Source organism: Hesperophylax consimilis, chromosome 20, assembly GCF_061612785.1.
Source record: "Hesperophylax consimilis isolate HC1 chromosome 20, BYU_Hcon_1.0, whole genome shotgun sequence".
Taxonomy (NCBI): Eukaryota; Metazoa; Arthropoda; class Insecta; order Trichoptera; family Limnephilidae; genus Hesperophylax; species Hesperophylax consimilis.
The window spans coordinates 13,089,050-13,111,598 of NC_142855.1; the positions used below are offsets into that span (position 1 = coordinate 13,089,050).

General features: G+C 30.0%; 1 protein-coding gene across 2 annotated transcripts in view; it reads right to left on the reverse strand.

The window, feature by feature from the left end:
• The window catches only part of LOC149414116 (serine protease snk-like), a 623,520-nt gene that overhangs the window by 235,959 nt on the left and 365,012 nt on the right, over positions 1-22,549 (reverse strand). For both annotated transcript variants that reach the window (XM_089644054.1, XM_089644053.1), the window contains 2 exons: positions 2,765-2,825; positions 2,398-2,501 (listed from right to left, as the gene is read on the reverse strand). In XM_089644054.1, coding sequence (XP_089500180.1) covers positions 2,398-2,501; positions 2,765-2,825 — 165 coding nt within the window. The remainder of the gene's footprint in view (positions 1-2,397; positions 2,502-2,764; positions 2,826-22,549) is intronic.

A 22,549-nucleotide genomic window follows, 5' to 3' on the forward strand; every position in this document is an offset into this window, starting at 1 on the left:
AACTACTTAAGCTGGGTTATTTACAACATAGTAAACATAAAGTGTACTATTTTAGCTATATGAAAGTTTAATTACTTTTACACAAAGTTCTTTAATAAAAGAATTATGTCGTTTTTCGCTTAAGTGACCGCAATTCCCCCACCTTACCCTAATGCTGTCTGAAATTTTGTATAGAGTTGGAGGTAGCGTAACATGGCATAGTACCCCAAAAAAGATCACCCCAATTAAAAGATGTAATTTACATGTTAGTATGGCTGAATAATATTAATTGAAAAACAATAAATTAAATTGAAAATAAATAATTTGAATATACATTACAATTTTTTTTTAAATTTAATTATTAATTTGATCCCATGACCACTGTATCCAGAGCCAAGGACTTTACCCGCCCGCCGATGTTTTCAGAGAAAAGTCACATCTATAGCCTAAATTTAAATTGTGTTCATTGAAATTTTAGTTCCTTTCTATTCAAGGGCTTTAATTTTGTTTAACAAATTTAGTTTATCTCCAAAAAATAATTAGTTAGGACGGGTTGTTTCGGAGAATTTGAACAATTCATCAAATTTCAACGTTCATTTCTGGGTACTGTGAGAGTCTTATTCAAGTTCTGTTATTATATCATCATAGGCTAGTTGCATGACAGAACTAAAATAATAACAGAACTTAGAAAAATCTTTCACAGAACTGGAAAATTAACTTTGAATTTTGAAGAATTGTTCAAATTCTCCGAAACAACCCGTCCTTAATAAATAATTACATTTCAAAAGTAATCTTTGATAAGATTTTTTTTAAATACTTACTGACTTCTAAACATGTAATAAAATAAGCTTACAAATCCGGGTCTGAAACATAATAAAATAAATATTGATTTGGGGAGAAACATGCGTTACAAATTAATAACCACTTCTTTACCATAATCAAGTACAAAATAATGAATTGTTGCTGCTGCCTGGTGCGCAGCCAGCCCAACTCTAAGGTCATGGGATTTCAAAGAGAGAGTACAATATAGACAATGTAATATAGTTGTGAGTGATGAATACTTGGGGCAGGTGGATGAGTTTGTTTATTTGGGAAGTGTGTTTAGAAAAGATGGAAAGGATTACTACTATTTAAAATAAAGCAAAATTCAGATTTTTTTATTAAAAATTGTGATTTTTATTCAAGAACAATTTTTCTTTGAATTTTTTCATTCCTACTGGATGTTAAATAATTTTACTGGAGCCTTTTTTTTCTATCAAGGGAATTTCATATTATTTCTTTATTAACTCGGTATCTTGCCGCTTAGACGGTTTGGGCATGTCGAGCGGATGAACCAAGAAAGTAGTGTAAGGAGAACATACGACTTGGAAGTTACTTGAGTCGGGTCGGGGCAAAAGTCAGAATAACGCAAGAGTATGTGAGATGAATTATGAATGTGAATAAAGCAAGGAGTGTATGCGAGACAGAGTATTGTAACGGTGTATTCTCTCTGCCTACTCCTGCCAGGAGACGCAGTGATGGCTAGTTAGTTATTTCAAGAAATTAATTAATATATAATAAATAAAGCTAACTAATGTCTGAAACTTACATAGTACGGGGCCTCAGCGGCAGTCCTCATGGGAGTCCTGTGATATACTATGTTGGAGTCTGGTGTGTGCAGAGGACACAGGTTTCCCCGAGTCCAACCGAAACTTGTTTTTTGGCACGGGAAAATTTGTTCTGCCAACTCGATACAATCTGTAGAGGAAACAAAAAATTTTGCAGATGTGTATATTAATATAGTGCCTCTTGTGTCATTACTTCAGTCAAGTAAATTAAAAACGTATTATTTAAAAAAATTAAGAATGTTATGTTTTACACTTGCGCTAAAGGAAAAACATAAAATTATTTTTGCTGATGTGTGGTTTTGTCTCAAAGTAATTAATTGACGTGCCCTACTTAAAGTTAGAGTAACTCTATTACTCAGTCTGAAAATCTCTTAATTTAAAGAAGAGAACTTTGAAAAACAAAAAAATGTCACAGTTTTGTCGTAAATCATCCAATTGCATAGTTTGAAATTTGAGAAAATACAATACTAATTGTCAAATTTCAAACTATATATTAGGTGTATTTACAACAAAACTGTAAGATTTTTTTTTATAATTCTCTACTGTAAACTAACATATTTTCAGATATGCAACATAGTTTTAAAATATTTCTGGTCAGGTTTAAGAAAACTCACTGTCTGCGGCCTTGGAGCCAATCGGTAGCTGAGTGACAAGTCCCTTCGGCAGCGGCAGACAGGCAGCCTCCGCGCAGCACACCAACTCCGACTCGCTGTCAGTCAAGTTACATTTCTGTAGCAAAGGAAGGTCATGTTACGGGCGCAAAGTCAAATATGTTGTTATTGTCAGAGACACATAAAGGGAGGAACAGTACCTGTGGAAAAATGCCTTTACTGGAGGCCTCCTTCGCTGTCTGGCAGTTGGCAAATGGTCTGCACACTCCCGAAGTCCCCGTGTGCTTCATAGTGCAATTCATCCCTTCAAACAAACAGATACACCAGGGTTAAACAATACAACACAACATGAAGATGAATATTCTACCCGCAATCCAGAAGTAATGTGCGTCAGTGGATTGATGTTATCCGGCCTACTGTAAGATGTGTCATCAAGAATTCCTAGTGACAAAGTTGCAAACTCAGAGCTGTTCATATTCCGCCTCAACGACTAGCTGCCTTTTGCAATGACCGTGTCGTGGTGACGAGACAGCCTATGAAATGATGATTAAGTTCTGGGTACTATACCTTCAACCATTAACACCAGAGGGCAGCAGACAATCTGAACGTTGCCCTCTACTTCGCATGTCTGAAAAACAAAACAGTTTTGTTATTATTTTAAATTACCTATTTAAAATTAATCTTCTTTTTGATTTTGTTGTTTAGATGTGAGGGAGAAAAAGGCACAGAAAATAAAAGATTAGCTCACGTACGAGAATCGAACTCGGGACCTGTCCTCGCTCCGAGAGGAATGCATCAAGAAACAGCTGCTTGGCCTTTTTCTTTCAAAACTTACATTTGGATTTGAGACCAAAACAGTTAAAATAACTCAGAGTTCAAAAGTATTATGAATTATGAGTCTCCACTTGCATTCATTGTTGAATTAATTTCTATGTTCCTGATGGATACCTTTTCTTTAAAGACTGTTTTATCTCCCGGCCTGTGGGACTAACTCCGCCGAATCGCTTCGGATGTCTACATCGATTGCGTTTGAACGCTAAGAATTGATGCATTGTGTATATGTTATCATACCTTTGTTTATTAAAGGTACTATATTTATATGAAATTGTTTTTGTTGTTGTCACCGGACACTTCTTGTTTTTATGAAAGTGATTTAGGAAAAACAGCTGAAAAGATAATTGCTTTCAAACAGTTTGTTCATTGCTAGTTTTATTTTTGATTATATGTAGTAGAAAATAAATTTTCCGTAAGTTTAAAAACTTGATCTTGTCAGATTCACAAAGGGAGGAACAGTACCTGTGGCAAAATGCCTTTACTGGCGGCCTCCTTGGCTGTCTGGCAGTTGGCGAATCGACTGCACACTCCCTCCCTCCCCGTGTCCACCACCGTGCAGTTATCACCTATAAACAAACAGACATACCTGGGTTATACAACACAACCGGTGATGGTGAATAAAGCGTTTGAAATGAAAGTGAGGTACCTTCTGCAGGGGCAAATTCACAAGTTTCACGGTTGTGCTACGAGTTTCCGGACATCGTGTGTATTATCTAAATCCATTTTCTTTGTCAGCCTACTAATTTTGAGGTAGGTAAAATGATGGTCTATTTTGCAATCGTTCTTTAGTGTAAACCGTATCCCTACCTCTTGCTGACGTTCAAAATAAGAGGAAAATTACAGTCAATTGTAAATACATTAAACCAGGGAAACGCAACTATTAGGGGAGCTAGTATTTTAAACTAGTCATTCTGAAGAAGGTCTCGCGTCCAAAAGGTATTCTTCCATCGTAATTATCTCTATATGTTACTAAGAAAAGAAGACAATAAATCATTATTATTATTAAAGATACACCAGGGTAAATAGGGAGGGACCATGGCCTACTACAATCATACACCTCCAAGATACACCAGGCTACATATGGAAGGACCATCGTCTACTGGATAAGTACTGTACCTTCTAATACTGACTCCCGAGGACAGCAGACAATCGGAACGGTTCCCTCATGATCGCATATCTGAAAACAATATTAATGGTAATTTAAAACGCATTTTCTAACCGTTCATTGTAGTATTTATATATTTCAGAGCTTCTAGATTATTCAGGCATAGACCTATCCCATTTCTGAGATTAGAATATCAAAGAGCAAGTAAAAAGATTACCACCGAGAATCAAACCAGGGACCACGCTAAAACCGTAACACTCTAAAATTATACTATTTCATTTCATTTTGCAAAATTATTTACTAAAAAAAATATTTGTATATACTTCAGATAACATAAAAAATTCAGAAAGGTTTGATAGCAGGCAATATTATTTCACAATGAAAGATATCTCATTTAATATCTGTGATATGTAAATATAGTACAGTGTATGCAGAGGCGGATTTGCAGTCTTGGCCGCCCTAGGCCCAAGACCATGTAGCCGCCCCTTTCTCAGTACCCATAATAGGTGTGGCGAGGGCGGTTGCGGGGCGTGGGGGCGCGCTGTGTGCTGTGTGTGAACACGCTCTTGCATATCGCTATTTCGTACGTAGAATATTTAGGTACTTAGGAAGAAATTTCTTGTTATCATATGTGTCTTTTTTGTCACGATTGGCCGCCCCTAATATCTGGCCGCCCTAGGCCCGGGCCTACATAGGCCTAAGGGCAAATCCGCCTCTGAGTGTATGTACAGATTGGTTACGATGATCTATAACAGAATCAATTAGTGGTTTCACCTGAAGAGGTATTCCTTCTTGGAAGGCATCAATGACGACGCGGCACTGAGATATATGCCTGCATATGCCTGGCCGCCTGGTACTCTCCATGGTGCAAGAATCACCTGTAACATAGCACAATAACAGGTGACACATACAGACACGCTATCAGACATACATTCCCATTGGTAGTGATTCCGAGCGATGTGCTGAAATAGACCAGACCATGACGCGTAATAACCTTAATACACCGAGAGAGAAGAAAGTCGTGGCATATCAAAAGCCAAATACAACAAACGTATTATGAAAAGATACATAGTTACATCCTTTCTGCTTTATGCGCACAAGGAATATATTACTATACACGTTTCAATGGGTATTTTCCAGGCTAATGCGAAAATACTTAGTACACATATTGTGTATGACTATTTCTGCCCAAAATGTTCAAGCAAAAATATTATCTTTCTCTAGAGATAGTAGAGTCTAGAGAGACTTGAAAATATTATAAAAGGTTTAAGGACTTCCCCAATATTAATCTTCTATTTGAAAATATTATAAAACAGATTTCAGGGGCTCTCAAACATTGAAATTTTTGGTGTTCATAAAATTATAAACTTTATAGAAATTTATTATTTGAAAAAATATAATTTACAACACGTGAAAATATAGACAAACAAAAGAAAAGATACATTAAAACCAGAGGCGGCTCTAGGTATCCAGTTGTGGTAGGTCAATTGAAAAAATGTGTGACTAATCTTTATTTGACATTGTGAAAAATGCCCATATATAATTAACTACGAGTATATAAATTTGTTAACAGATTATGTATAGTAAATTGGAAATAAATACACAATCCATGTATTATTAAGGCAAATTATTTTTAAGACATTAAGTTTTAATGTAGTTGTGCGCAACATTAAAGTAAACAAAATAAGAGTTTGATTCTATTTGATAATGATCTTTTATGTTTTTTTTTTTGTTTCATTCTTCAGCTTCATTCTAAATCGATAAGAATATAAATAATTATTCTAAACCTTTCCCAAACTATCCAATTGAAAAACAACCATTGTTCCACACACTACAAGCGTGTAAAATGAAAAACCGACATTTGTTTATTTCACCATCTCTGTAAAACATATAATATTCACCGTGTTGTCTCCCCCACGGTCATGACCTAAGCGTCCCTAAACTTTCTTCGGTACCTAATTTTTACTTTGACGAAAAATATAGTGCCATCTCGTTTATTCTATGGCGCGCAAAGGGACAGAAGATGCCAATGTGGACATTCTTTAAATTGACCCAGCGAATCGTGTGGACTTGAGAATGAAAGCTTCTATTAGAGACAACAGATGTCACTGCTAGTCACTCGCCGCCGCCGCTGTTTCGCGTTACATTTTAAATAAATTAAGAATAAGACCAGTTGTTTTGAAGCACATAATTAAATGTTTTGTTGTCTTATAATTTTGGGGGGTCAAACACCAATTGACCTAAGGGAAGAACCGCCACTGATTAAAACATGGACCAACGGTTGCCGAACATTACTGAAAGAGATATTTTTTTTACAAAAAATTTTCTTTTTGCCAAATATATGCTTTGATGTACAAAATAACAAAAATATTACAGAACACAGGCCAGAGAAAAAACGAAATATTATAAAATAATTAATTTTTCGGAGACTTTTTTATAAACACATTATATAAAAAAATAACATAAAATATGTATTTTTATTTATTCTTGGCTAATTTATATAGCGCCGCTTTTGTGAGACCTCACCTCCAAACATGGGTTAGAGGGTTTCAAATATTTCTAAGAGAGAAAATTTTAATATTTTGTCAAATAATTTAATAATTAGAAAAATAAATCATTCATAATTTTATAATATACAGGGTGTATCGGCAAAGTACCCGACAAACTTTAACCAGTTATTCCTTAGCACATTTGGAGTAAAAAATGTTATGGGCGCTTTGCTATCCGGTAACATTTTTTTTCCATTAAAAACAAAAAATAAATAAAAAATCCACACTCCGTCACTGTCATTTGCACTGTTTCTCGTGTTCAACAGCTGTTATTAGCAAGTGTGTCAAAAAGTGTCCTCGCTTTTTCGTACACATTAAATAATAATAGTTAAAAATGAGACGAATGGTGCCGTGCCATTTCGTTGTGATTGTAAAAGCGCGCCAACGTAGGTACGTACGTACATTATTCAACGAAACTCGAACAAAATATTGCCAGACGGGTTTTCAAACATTGACAAAGGATAAAACATTGGTGACATGTGGTGAAAATATGAATAGTAAATTTTTATTAAATAAAAATGTGACCGGACAGCAAAGTGCCCATAACATTTTTTACTCCAAATGTGCCAAGGAATAGCTGGTTAAAGTTTGTCAGGTACGTGCCGATACACCCTGTATGTAGATTGGTTATGCCATTATGAAAAGTTTGAGAACTTTTAGTGGGTGGCTCATATATTCTTTTTATTAACATGTAATCAAAATTTTAATTATCGACGAGTTCCAAAATAATTTGATTCAAAAAAATATATTTTATTTCCCAAAAATGATTTTGGTTCTTTAATATTTATTCTATAATCATAACTATTTCGGTTCTATAATATTGTCATGTGATTATTAAAAAGTTAATTTCAGATAATAAATAATTTTGGTAATCATATTTTAAAAAGTTTGAGAACCCCTGAGCTGTGCAGTTCAATATTTAATTCTTTCGGTATTTTATGCTTACTTGTAATTATGTAACAAAAAGATTTTAATTGTTTTACATAATATTTAATTCTTACTATCTCGATTATTACATAATTTTAGAAAAGTAAAAAAAAAATGAGAAGCTCAGGATTCCAAATTTGAAAAAAAAATATCCATAAAAATATGACAAAAATTTTCCCGAATAAAAATAGACTTGTGTGTAATGTTTTAAAAAATAAATCTAAAAGTTTGAAAATCTCTGATTAAAATTAAAATAACATGTTATGCTTAGGAGTTATTCAAAAATATATATTTTTTAAATTTTGTGTTACCTAAAGGTATTTTTTAAAGCTGATGTATAATTTTACGGTACCTAGGTTGAAAAAAAAAAAAAGCTGATCTATAATTTGAAAAATGAAATCGACAAGTTGAAATAAGTTTTAATATTATATCTGCAAACGCAGATGGGATGCACAAAACATGAAACGCATCCGCAAAAGAGTTAATAGATAGAATTATTACCTTTCCGTAGTCCCACGACACAATCCAACATTAATAACGTAAACACAATCTCTAGAAAATAACGCATTATGATTTTTTCACGACAATGAATTTAAACAAAAATCACCGCTTCAGTTCTGATTTGAAGACACAATGCGATGTTAAAATCTCGGCTACCATATTTATTAGTTTATAATCAGCACTTTGACTTTGAGGGTCACGCAACAGGTTATTAATATGAAGCTACAAGCCAAACATATGTATATTCTTGGTATACCTTATATTGTAGGTTATAGGCATTAAAATCGCTTGACAAACGAAGTCTGGAAACGCCCGATTTCAGGAATTCACAAAACTCGTTTTTATTAAGTTTGTCAATGATGTTATAAGAAAGCAAAAAGTTAATCAAGCGAAACTGTCGCAGATAATCTTAGCTATAATACTTTTTTTTCCATAACGCGTTCATACATTTGTATTGAAAAAAAAATATTTTTTTGTAGTTTACATTTTTTTTTTCAGTAATTAATTTTTCTATTTGTATTCTTCTGAAGCGAAACGATTGGAAAACCTTCAATTAATCTAAAGCATATATTTTGGTATCCATAATGGACACCAATTCGTTATAAAGATGAATCAAAATAGTGATTAAGCATTAAGCTTCGCATTAAGATGAAGATACAAGCCAAAAATGTGTATATTCTTGGTATACCTCATATTGTAGGTTGTAGGCATTAAAATCGCTTGACAAACGAAGTCTGGAAACGCCCGAATTCAAGAATTCACAAAACTCGTTTTTATTAAGTTTGTCAATGATGTTATAAGGCTAGCATTACACTTGTAAGTTTTTTCGTAAATTTACGACTTCTAGCCAATGGGCGCATTGGAATTTCAAAATGCAAGATGCCCATTGGCTAGAAGTCGTAAATTTACGAAAAAACTTACAAGTGTAATGCTAGCCTAAGGAAGCAAAAAGTTAATCAAGCGAAACTGTCGCAGAAAATCTTAGCTATAAATCTGTATTTTTTAAGTTTTTTTTCCTTTACGCGTTCATACATTTCTATTGAAAAGATATATTTTTTTTAAGCTTACATTTATATTTTTTGTTCAGTAATTAATTTTTTGATTTGTATTCTACTGAAGCGAAACGATAGGAAAACCTTCAATTTATCTTAAGCATATTTTTTGGTATTCATAATGTACACCAATTCGTTATAAAGATTAATCAAAACAGTGATTTAGCATTAAGCTTCGCTTTAAGATGAAGCTACAAGCCAAAATGTGTATATACTTGGTATACCTCATATTGTAGGTTATAGGCATTAAAATCGCTTGACAAACGGAGTCTGGAAACGCTCGATTTCAAGAATTCGCAAAACTCGTTTTTATTTATCTTGTCAATAATGTTATGAGAAAGCAAAAAGTTAATCAAGCGAAACTGTCGCAGATAATCTTAGCTATAAAACTATTTTTTTTTTTTTTTTTCCATTACCCGTTCATACATTTTTATTGAAAAAATATTTTTTATAGTAGTTTATATTTATATGTTTTGTTCAGTAATTATTTTTTTTATTTGTATTCTACTGTAGCGAAACGATAGGAAACCTTCAATTTATCTAGAGCTAATTTTTTGGAATTCATAATGTACCTACACCAATTCGCTATAAAAAGTGTTATAACATTAAGCTTCGCCTTAAGATGAAGCTAAAAGCCAAAACAGTGTATATTCTTGGTATACCTCATATTGAAGGTTGTAGGCATTAAAATCGCTTGACAAACGGAGTCTGGAAACGCGCTCAAAACTCGTTTTTATTTATCTTGTCAATAATGTTATGAAAAAGCAAAAGTTAATCAAGCGAAACTGTCGCAGATAATCTTAGCTATAAAACTTTTTTTTTCCATTACGCGTTCATACATTTCTATTGAAAAAATATATTTTTTTGTAACTTACATTTATTTTTTTTTCAGTAATTAATTTTTCTATTTGTATTCTTCTGAAGCGAAACGATTAGAAAACCTTCAATTAATCTAAAGCATATATTTTGGTATCATAATGGTCACAAATTCGTTATAAAGATGAATCAAAATAGTGATTAAGCATTAAGCTTCGCATTAAGATGAAGATACAAGCCAAAAATGTGTATATTCTTGGTATACCTCATATTGTAGATATTGTAGGTTGTAGGCATTAAAATCGCTTGACAAACGAAGTCTGGAAACGCCCGAATTCAAGAATTCACAAAACTCGTTTTTATTAAGTTTGTCAATGATGTTATAAGGAAGCAAAAAGTTAATCAAGCGAAACTGTCGCAGATAATCTTAGCTATAAAACTATGTATTTTTGTTGAAATTAATGTATTTTTTTTTTTTCATTACCCGTTCATACATTTCTATTGAAAAAAAATATTTCTTAGTAGCTTACATTTATATTTTTTGTTCAGTAATTAATTTTTTGATTAGTATTCTACTGAAACGAAACGATAGGAAAACCTTCAATTTATGTAAAGCTAATTTTTTGGTATTCATAATGTACACCAATTCGTTATAAAGATTAATCAAACAGTGATTTAGCATTAAGCTTCGCTTTAAGATGAAGCTACAAGCCAAAAATGTGTATATTTTTGGTATACCTCATATTGTAGGATGTAGGCATTAAAATCGCTTGACAAACGGAGTCTGGAAACGCTCGATTTCATGAATTCACAAAACTCCTTTTTATTTATTTTGTCAATAATGTTATGAGAAAGCAAAAAGTTAATCAAGCGAAACTGACGCAGATAATCTTAGCTTTAAAACTATATTTTATTTTTATTTTTTTCCATTACCCGTTCATACATTTCTAGTGAAAAAAAATATTTTTTAGTAGTTTACATTTATATTTTTTGTTCAGTAATTAATTTTTTGATTTGTATTCTACTGAAGCGAAACGATAGGAAAACCTTCAATTTATGTAAAGCTAATTTTTTGGTATTCATAATGTACACCAATTCGTTATAAAGATTAATAAAAAAAATAAGATTTAGCATTAAGCTTCGCTTTAAGATGAAGCTACAAGCCAAAACTGTGTATATTCTAGCTATACCTCATATTGTAGATTGTAGGCATTAAAATCGCTTGACAAAGAGAGTCTGAAAACGCTCGATTTGAAGAATTCACAAAATCGTTTTTATTTATTTTGTCAATAATGTTATAAGAAAGCAAAAAGTTAATCAAGCGAAACTGTCGCAAATAATCTTAGCTATAAAACTATTTTTTTTTTCCATTACGCGTTCATACATTTCTATTGAAAAAATATTTTTTTTAGTAGTTTACATTTATATTTTTTGTTCAGTTATTAATTTTTTGATTTGTATTCTACTGATGCGAAACGATAGGAAAACCTTCAATTTATGTAAAGCTAATTTTTTGGTATTCATAATGTACACCAATTCGTAATAAAGATTAATCAAAACAGTGATTAAGCATTAAGCTTCGCTTTAAGATGAAGCTACAAGCCAAAAATGTGTATATTTTTGGTATACCTCATATTGTAGGATGTAGGCATTAAAATCGCTTGACAAACGGAGTCTGGAAACGCTCGATTTCAAGAATTCACAAAACTCCTTTTTATGTATTTTGTCAATAATGTTATGAGAAAGCAAAAAGTTAATCAAGCGAAACTGTCGCAGATAATCTTAGCTTTAAAACTATATATTTTTTTCCATTATCCGTTCATACATTTCTATTGAAAAAATATATTTTTAAGTAGTTTACATTTATATTTTTTGTTCAATTATTAATTTTTTGATTTGTATTCTACTGAAGCGAAACGATAGGAAAACCTTCAATTTATGTAATTTTTTGGTATTCATAATGTACACCAATTCGTTATAAAGATTAATAAAAAAAAATAAGATTTAGCATTAAGCTTCGCTTTAAGATGAAGCTACAAGCCAAAACTGTGTATATTCTAGCTATACCTCATATTGTAGATTGTAGGCATTAAAATCGCTTGACAAAGAGAGTCTGAAAACGCTCGATTTGAAGAATTCACAAAATCGTTTTTATTTATTTTGTCAATAATGTTATAAGAAAGCAAAAAGTTAATCAAGCGAAACTGTCGCAAATAATCTTAGCTATAAAACTATTTTTTTTTTCCATTACGCGTTCATACATTTCTATTGAAAAAATATTTGTTTTAGTAGTTTACATTTATATTTTTTGTTCAGTTATTAATTTTTTGATTTGTATTCTACTGAAGCGAAACGATAGGAAAACCTTCAATTTATGTAAAGCTAATTTTTTGGTATTCATAATGTACACCAATTCGTAATAAAGATTAATCAAAACAGTGATTAAGCATTAAGCTTCGCTTTAAGATGAAGCTACAAGCCAAACATGTGTATATTTTTGGTATACCTCATATTGTAGAATGTAGGCATTAAAATCGCTTGACAAACGGAGTCTGGAAACGCTCGATTTCAAGAATTCACAAAACTCCTTTTTATGTATTTTGTCAATAATGTTATGAGAAAGCAAAAAGTTAATCAAGCGAAACTGTCGCAGATAATCTTAGCTTTAAAACTATATATTTTTTTATTTTTTTTCCATTATCCGTTCATACATTTCTATTGAAAAAATATATTTTTAAGTAGTTTACATTTATATTTTTTGTTCAGTTATTAATTTTTTGATTTGTATTCTACTGAAGCGAAACGATAGGAAAACCTTCAATTTATGTAAAGCTAATTTTTTGGTATTCATAATGTACACCAATTCGTTATAAAGATTAATCAAAACAGTGATTTAGCATTAAGCTTCGCTTTAAGATGAAGCTACAAGCCAAAAATGTGTATATTTTTGGTATACCTCATATTGTAGGATGTAGGCATTAAAATCGCTTGACAAACGGAGTCTGGAAACGCTCGATTTCATGAATTCACAAAACTCCTTTTTATTTATTTTGTCAATAATGTTATGAGAAAGCAAAAAGTTAATCAAGCGAAACTGTCGCAGATAATCTAAGCTTTAAAACAATATTTTTTTTTATTTTTTTCCATTACCCGTTCATACATTTCTATTGAAAAAAAATATTTTTTAGTAGTTTACATTTATATTTTTTGTTCAGTAATTAATTTTTTGATTTGTATTCTACTGAAGCGAAACGATAGGAAAACCTTCAATTTATGTAAAGCTAATTTTTTGGTATTCATAATGTACACCAATTCGTTATAAAGATTAATAAAATAAATAAGATTTAGCATTAAGCTCTCGATTTCAAGAATTCACAAAACTCCTTTTTATGTATTTTGTCAATAATGTTATGAGAAAGCAAAAAGTTAATCAAGCGAAACTGTCGCAGATAATCTTAGCTTTAAAACTATATATTTTTTAATTTTTTTTCCATTACCCGTTCATACATTTCTATTGAAAAAAATATTTTTTAGTAGTTTACATTTATATTTTTTGTTCAGTAATTAATTTTTTGATTAGTATTCTACTGATGCGAAACGATAGGAAAACCGTCAATTTATATAAAGCTAATTTTTTGGTATTCATAATGTACACCAATTCGTAATAAAGATTAATCAAAACAGTGATTTAGCATTAAGCTTCGCTTTGAGATGAAGCTACAAGCCAAAAATGTGTATATTTTTGGTATACCTCATATTGTAGGATGTAGGCATTAAAATCGCTTGACAAACGGAGTCTGGAAACGTTCGATTTCAAGAATTCACAAAACTCGTATTTATTTTTTTTGTCAATAATTTTATGAGATAGCAAAAAGTTAATCAAGCGAAACTGTCGCAGATAATCTTCGCTTTAAAACTATATATTTTTTAAATTTTTTTCCATTACCCGTTCATACATTTCTATTGAAAAAAAATATTTTTTAGTAGTTTACATTTATATTTTTTGTTCAGTAATTAATTTTTTGATAAGTATTCTACTGAAGCGAAACGATAGGAAAACCTTCAATTTATGTAAAGCTAATTTTTTAGTATTCATAATGTACACCAATTCAATATAAAGATTAATCAAAATAGTGATTTAGCATTAAGCTTCGCTTTAAGATGAAGCTACAAGCCATAAATGTGTTTATTTTTGGTATACCTCATATTGTAGGATGTAGGCATTAAAATCGCTTGACAAACGGAGTCTGGAAACGCTCGATTTCAAGAATTCACAAAACTACTTTTTATTTATTTTGTCAATAATGTTATAAGAAAGCAAAAAGTTAATCAAGCGAAACTGTCGCAGATAATCTTAGCTTTAAAACTATATATTTTTTAATTTTTTTTCCATTACCCGTTCATACATTTCTATTGAAAAAAATATTTTTTAGTAGTTTACATTTATATTTTTTGTTCAGTAATTAATTTTTTGATTAGTATTCTACTGATGCGAAACGATAGGAAAACCGTCAATTTATGTAAAGCTAATTTTTTGGTATTCATAATGTACACCAATTCGTTATAAAGATTAATCAAAACAGTGATTTAGCATTAAGCTTCGCTTTTAGATGAAGCTACAAGCCAAAAATGTGTATATTTTTGGTATACCTCATATTGTAGGATGTAGGCATTAAAATCGCTTGACAAACGGAGTCTGGAAACGCTTGATATCAAGAATTCACAAAACTCCTTTTTATTTATTTTGTCAATAATGTTATGAGAAAGCAAAAAGTTAATCAAGCGAAACTGTCGCAGATAATCTTAGCTTTAAAACTATATTTTTTTTTCCATTACCCGTTCATACATTTCTATTGAAAAAAAATATTTTTTAGTAGTTTACATTTATATTTTTTGTTCAGTAATTAATTTTTTGATTAGTATTCTCTTGATGCGAAACGATAGGAAAACCTTCAATTTATGTAAAGCTAATTTTTTGGTATTCATAATGTACACCAATTCGTTATAAAGATTAATCAAAACAGTGATTTAGCATTAAGCTTCGCATTAAGATGAAGCTACAAGCCAAAAATGTGTTTATTCTTGGTATACCTCATATTGTAGGATGTAGGCATTAAAATCGCTTGACAAACGGAGTCTGGAAACGTTCGATTTCAAGAATTCACAAAACTCCTATTTATTTATTTTGTCAATAATGTTATGAGATAGCAAAAAGTTAATCAAGCGAAACTGTCGCAGATAATCTTAGCTTTAAAACTATATATTTTTTTAATTTTTTTCCATTACCCGTTCATACATTTCTACTGAAAAAAAATATTTTTTAGAAGTTTACATTTATATTTTTTGTTCAGTAATAAATTTTTTGATAAGTATTCTACTGAAGCGAAACGATAGGAAAACCTTCAATTTATGTAAAGCTAATTTTTTAGTATTCATAATGTACACCAATTCGTTATAAAGATTAATCAAAACAGTGATTTAGCATTAAGCTTCGCTTTAAGATGAAGCTACAAGCCAAAAATGTGTATATTCGTGGTTTACCTCATATTGTAGGATGTAGGCATTAAAATCGCTTGACAAATGGAGTCTGGAAAAGCTCGATTTCAAGACTTCACAAAACTCCTTTTTATTTATTTTGTCAATAATGTTATAAGAAAGCAAAAAGTTAATCAAGTGAAACTGTCGCAGATAATCTTAGCTATAATACTTTTTTTTCCATAACGCGTTCATACATTTGTATTGAAAAAAAAATATTTTTTTGTAGTTTACATTTTTTTTTTTTCAGTAATTAATTTTTCTATTTGTATTCTTCTGAAGCGAACCGATTGGAAAACCTTCAATTAATCTAAAGCATATATTTTGGTATCCATAATGGACACCAATTCGTTATAAAGATGAATCAAAATAGTGATTAAGCATTAAGCTTCGCATTAAGATGAAGATACAAGCCAAAAATGTGTATATTCTTGGTATACCTCATATTGTAGGTTGTAGGCATTAAAATCGCTTGACAAACGAAGTCTGGAAACGCCCGAATTCAAGAATTCACAAAATTCGTTTTTATTAAGTTTGTCAATGATGTTATAAGGCTAGCATTACACTTGTAAGTTTTTTCGTAAATTTACGACTTCTAGCCAATGGGCGCATTGGATTTTCAAAATGTAAGATGCCCATTGGCTAGAAGTCGTAAATTTACGAAAAAACTTACAAGTGTAATGCTAGCCTAAGGAAGCAAAAAGTTAATCAAGCGAAACTGTCGCAGAAAATCTTAGCTATAAATCTGTATTTTTTAAGTTTTTTTTCCTTTACGCGTTCATACATTTCTATTGAAAAGATATATATTTTTTAAGCTTACATTTATATTTTTTGTTAAGTAATTAATTTTTTGATTTGTATTCTACTGAAGCGAAACGATAGGAAAACCTTCAATTTATCTTAAGCATATTTTTTGGTATTCATAATGTACACCAATTCGTTATAAAGATTAATCAAAACAGTGATTTAGCATTAAGCTTCGCTTTAAGATGAAGCTACAAGCCAAAATGTGTATATACTTGGTATACCTCATATTGTAGGTTATAGGCATTAAAATCGCTTGACAAACGGAGTCTGGAAACGCTCGATTTCAAGAATTCGCAAAACTCGTTTTTATTTATCTTGTCAATAATGTTATGAGAAAGCAAAAAGTTAATCAAGCGAAACTGTCGCAGATAATCTTAGCTATAAAACTATATATTTTTTATTTTTTTTTCCATTACCCGTTCATACATTTTTATTGAAAAAATATTTTTTATAGTAGTTTATATTTATATGTTTTGTTCAGTAATTATTTTTTTTATTTGTATTCTACTGTAGCGAAACGATAGGAAACCTTCAATTTATCTAGAGCTAATTTTTTGGAATTCATAATGTACCTACACCAATTCGCTATAAAAAGTGTTATAACATTAAGCTTCGCCTTAAGATGAAGCTAAAAGCCAAAACAGTGTATATTCTTGGTATACCTCATATTGAAGGTTGTAGGCATTAAAATCGCTTGACAAACGGAGTCTGGAAACGCGCTCAAAACTCGTTTTTATTTATCTTGTCAATAATGTTATGAAAAAGCAAAAGTTAATCAAGCGAAACTGTCGCAGATAATCTTAGCTATAAAACTTTTTTTTCCATTACGCGTTCATACATTTCTATTGAAAAAATATATTTTTTTGTAACTTACATTTATTTTTTTTTCAGTAATTAATTTTTCTATTTGTATTCTTCTGAAGCGAAACGATTAGAAAACCTTCAATTAATCTAAAGCATATATTTTGGTATCCATAATGGTCACAAATTCGTTATAAAGATGAATCAAAATAGTGATTAAGCATTAAGCTTCGCATTAAGATGAAGCTACAAGCCAAAAATGTGTTTATTCTTGGTATACCTCATATTGTAGGATGTAGGCATTAAAATCGCTTGACAAACGGAGTCTGGAAACGTTCGATTTCAAGAATTCACAAAACTCGTATTTATTTATTTTGTCAATAATGTTATGAGATAGCAAAAAGTTAATCAAGCGAAACTGTCGCAGATAATCTTAGCTTTAAAACTATATATTTTTTTAATTTTTTTCCATTACCCGTTCATACATTTCTATTGAAAAAAAATATTGTTTAGAAGTTTACATTTATATTTTTTGTTCAGTAATAAATTTTTTGATAAGTATTCTACTGAAGCGAAACGATAGGAAAACCTTCAATTTATGTAAAGCTAATTTTTTAGTATTCATAATGTACACCAATTCGTTATAAAGATTAATCAAAACAGTGATTTAGCATTAAGCTTCGCTTTAAGATGAAGCTACAAGCCAAAAATGTGTATATTCTTGGTTTACCTCATATTGTAGGATGTAGGCATTAAAATCGCTTGACAAATGGAGTCTGGAAAAGCTCGATTTCAAGACTTCACAAAACTCCTTTTTATTTATTTTGTCAATAATGTTATAAGAAAGCAAAAAGTTAATCAAGCGAAACTGTCGCAGATAATCTTAGCTTTAATACTATATATTTTTTAATTTTTTTCCATTACCCGTTCATACATTTCTATTGAAAAAAAATATTTTTTAGTATTTTACATTTATATTTTTTGTTCAGTAATTAATTTTTTGATTTGTATTCTACTGATGCGAAACGATAGGAAAACCTTCAATTTATGTAAAGCTAATTTTTTGGTATTCATAATGTACACCAATTCGTTATAAAGATTAATCAAAACAGTGATTTAGCATTAAGCTTCGCTTTAAGATGAAGCTACAAGCCAAAAATGTGTATATTTTTGGTATACCTCATATTGTAGGATGTAGGCATTAAAATCGCTTGACAAACGGAGTCTGGAAACGCTTGATATCAAGAATTCACAAAACTCCTTTTTATTTATTTTGTCAATAATGTTATAAGAAAGCACAAAGTTAATCAAGCGAAACTGTCGCAGATAATCTTAGCTTTAATACTATATATTTTTTTATTTTTTTCCATTACCCGTTCATACATTTCTATTGAAAAAAAATATTTTTTAGTATTTTACATTTATATTTTTTGTTCAGTAATTAATTTTTTGATTTGTATTCTACTGAAGCGAAACGATAGGAAAACCTTCAATTTATGTAGAGCTAATTTTTTGGTATTCATAATGTACACCAATTCGTTAAAAAGATTAATAAAAAAATAAGATTTAGCATTAAGCTTCGCTTTAAGATGAAGCTACAAGCCAAAAATGTGTATATTCTTGGTTTACCTCATATTGTAGGATGAAGGCATTAAAATCGCTTGACAAATGGAGTCTGGATAAGCTCGATTTCAAGAATTCACAAAACTCGTATTTATTTATTTTGTCAATAATGTTATGAGAAAGCATAAAGTTAATCAAGCGAAACTGTCGCAGATAATCTTAGCTTTAAAACTATATATTTTTTTATTTTTTCCATTACCCGTTCATACATTTCTATTGAAAAAAAATATTTTTTAGTAGTTTACATTTATATTTTTTGTTCAGTAATTAATTTTTTGATTAGTATTCTACTGATGCGAAACGATAGGAAAACCTTCAATTTATGTAAAGCTAATTTTTTGGTATTCATAATGTACACCAATTCGTTATAAAGATTAATCAAAACAGTGATTTAGCATTAAGCTTCGCTTTAAAGATGAAGCTACAAGCCAAAAATGTGTATATTTTTGGTATACATCATATTGTAGGATGTAGGCATTAAAATCGCTTGACAAAGGGAGTCTGGAAACGCTCGATTTCAAGAATTCACAAAACTCCTTTTTATTTATTTTGTCAATAATGTTATAAGAAAGCACAAAGTTAAACAAGCGAAACTGTCGCAGATAATCTTAGCTTTAATACTATATATTTTTTAATTTTTTTCCATTACCCGTTCATACATTTCTATTGAAAAAAATTAATTTTTAGTATTTTACATTTATATTTTTTGTTCAGTAATTAATTTTTTGATTTGTATTCTACTGAAGCGAAACGATAGGAAAACCTTCAATTTATGTAAAGCTATTTTTTTGGTATTCATAATGTACACCAATTCGTTAAAAAGATTAATAAAAAAATAAGATTTAGCATTAAGCTTCGCTTTAAGATGAAGCTACAAGCCAAAAATGTGTATATTCTTGGTTTACCTCATATTGTAGGATGTAGGCATTAAAATCGCTTGACTAATTGAGTCTGGAAAAGCTCGATTTCAAGAATTCACAAAACTCGTATTTATTTATTTTGTCAATAATGTTATGAGAAAGCAAAAAGTTAATCAAGCGAAACTGTCGCAGATAATCTTAGCTTTAAAACTATATTTTTTTCCATTACCCGTTCATACATTTCTATTGAAAAAAAATATTTTTTAGTAGCTTACATTTATATTTTTTGTTCAGTAATTAATTTTTTGATTAGTATTCTCTTGATGCGAAACGATAGGAAAACCTTCAATTTATGTAAAGCTAATTTTTTGGTATTCATAATGTACACCAATTCGTTATAAAGATTAATCAAAACAGTGATTTAGCATTAAGCTTCGCTTTAAGATGAAGCTACAAGCCAAAAATGTGCATATTTTTGGTATACCTCATATTGTAGGATGTAGGCATTAAAATCGCTTGACAAACGGAGTCTGGAAACGCTCGATTTCAAGAATTCACAAAACTCCTTTTTATGTATTTTGTCAATAATGTTATGAGAAAGCAAAAAGTTAATCAAGCGAAACTGTCGCAGATAATCTTAGCTTTAAAACTATATATTTTTTAATTTTTTTTCCATTACCCGTTCATACATTTCTATTGAAAAAAATATTTTTTAGTAGTTTACATTTATATTTTTTGTTCAGTAATTAATTTTTTGATTAGTATTCTACTGATGCGAAACGATAGGAAAACCGTCAATTTATGTAAAGCTAATTTTTTGGTATTCATAATGTACACCAATTCGTAATAAAGATTAATCAAAACAGTGATTAAGCATTAAGCTTCGCTTTAAGATGAAGCTACAAGCCAAAAATGTGTATATTTTTGGTATACCTCATATTGTAGGATGTAGGCATTAAAATCGCTTGACAAACGGAGTCTGGAAACGCTCGATTTCAAGAATTCACAAAACTCCTTTTTATGTATTTTGTCAATAATGTTATGAGAAAGCAAAAAGTTAATCAAGCGAAACTGTCGCAGATAATCTTAGCTTTAAAACTATATATTTTTTTTATTTTTTTCCATTATCCGTTCATACATTTCTATTGAAAAAATATATTTTTAAGTAGTTTACATTTATATTTTTTGTTCAATTATTAATTTTTTGATTTGTATTCTACTGAAGCGAAACGATAGGAAAACCTTCAATTTATGTAATTTTTTGGTATTCATAATGTACACCAATTCGTTATAAAGATTAATAAAAAAAAAATAAGATTTAGCATTAAGCTTCGCTTTAAGATGAAGCTACAAGCCAAAACTGTGTATATTCTAGCTATACCTCATATTGTAGATTGTAGGCATTAAAATCGCTTGACAAAGAGAGTCTGAAAACACTCGATTTGAAGAATTCACAAAATCGTTTTTATTTATTTTGTCAATAATGTTATAAGAAAGCAAAAAGTTAATCAAGCGAAACTGTCGCAAATAATCTTAGCTATAAAACAATTTTTTTTTCCATTACGCGTTCATACATTTCTATTGAAAAAGTATTTTTTTTAGTAGTTTACATTTATATTTTTTGTTCAGTTATTAATTTTTTGATTTGTATTCTACTGAAGCGAAACGATAGGAAAACCTTCAATTTATGTAAAACTAATTTTTTGGTATTCATAATGTACACCAATTCGTTATAAAGATTAATCAAAACAGTGATTTAGCATTAAGCTTCGCTTTAAGATGAAGCTACAAGCCAAAAATGTGCATATTTTTGGTATACCTCATATTGTAGGATGTAGGCATTAAAATCGCTTGACAAACGGAGTCTGGAAACGCTCGATTTCAAGAATTCACAAAACTCCTTTTTATGTATTTTGTCAATAATGTTATGAGGAAGCAAAAAGTTAATCAAGCGAAACTGTCGCAGATAATCTTAGCTTTAAAACTATATATTTTTTAATTTTTTTTCCATTACCCGTTCATACATTTCTATTGAAAAAAATATTTTTTAGTAGTTTACATTTATATTTTTTGTTCAGTAATTAATTTTTTGATTAGTATTCTACTGATGCGAAACGATAGGAAAACCGTCAATTTATGTAAAGCTAATTTTTTGGTATTCATAATGTACACCAATTCGTTATAAAGATTAATCAAAACAGTGATTTAGCATTAAGCTTCGCTTTGAGATGAAGCTACAAGCCAAAAATGTGTATATTTTTGGTATACCTCATATTGTAGGATGTAGGCATTAAAATCGCTTGACAAACGGAGTCTGGAAACGTTCGATTTCAAGAATTCACAAAACTCGTATTTTTTTTTTTTGTCAATAATTTTATGAGATAGCAAAAAGTTAATCAAGCGAAACTGTCGCAGATAATCTTAGCTTTAAAACTATATATTTTTTAAATTTTTTTCCATTACCCGTTCATACATTTCTATTGAAAAAAAATATTTTTTAGTAGTTTACATTTATATTTTTGTTCAGTAATTAATTTTTTGATAAGTATTCTACTGAAGCGAAACGATAGGAAAACCTTCAATTTATGTAAAGCAAATTTTTTAGTATTCATAATGTACACCAATTCAATATAAAGATTAATCAAAACAGTGATTTAGCATTAAGCTTCGCTTAAAGATGAAGCTACAAGCCATAAATGTGTTTATTTTTGGTATACCTCATATTGTAGGATGTAGGCATTAAAATCGCTAGACAAACGGAGTCTGGAAACGCTCGATTTCAAGAATTCACAAAACTACTTTTTATTTATTTTGTCAATAATGTTATAAGAAAGCAAAAAGTTAATCAAGCGAAACTGTCGCAGATAATCTTAGCTTTAATACTATATATTTTTTAATTTTTTCCATTACCCGTTCATACATTTCTATTGAAAAAAAATATT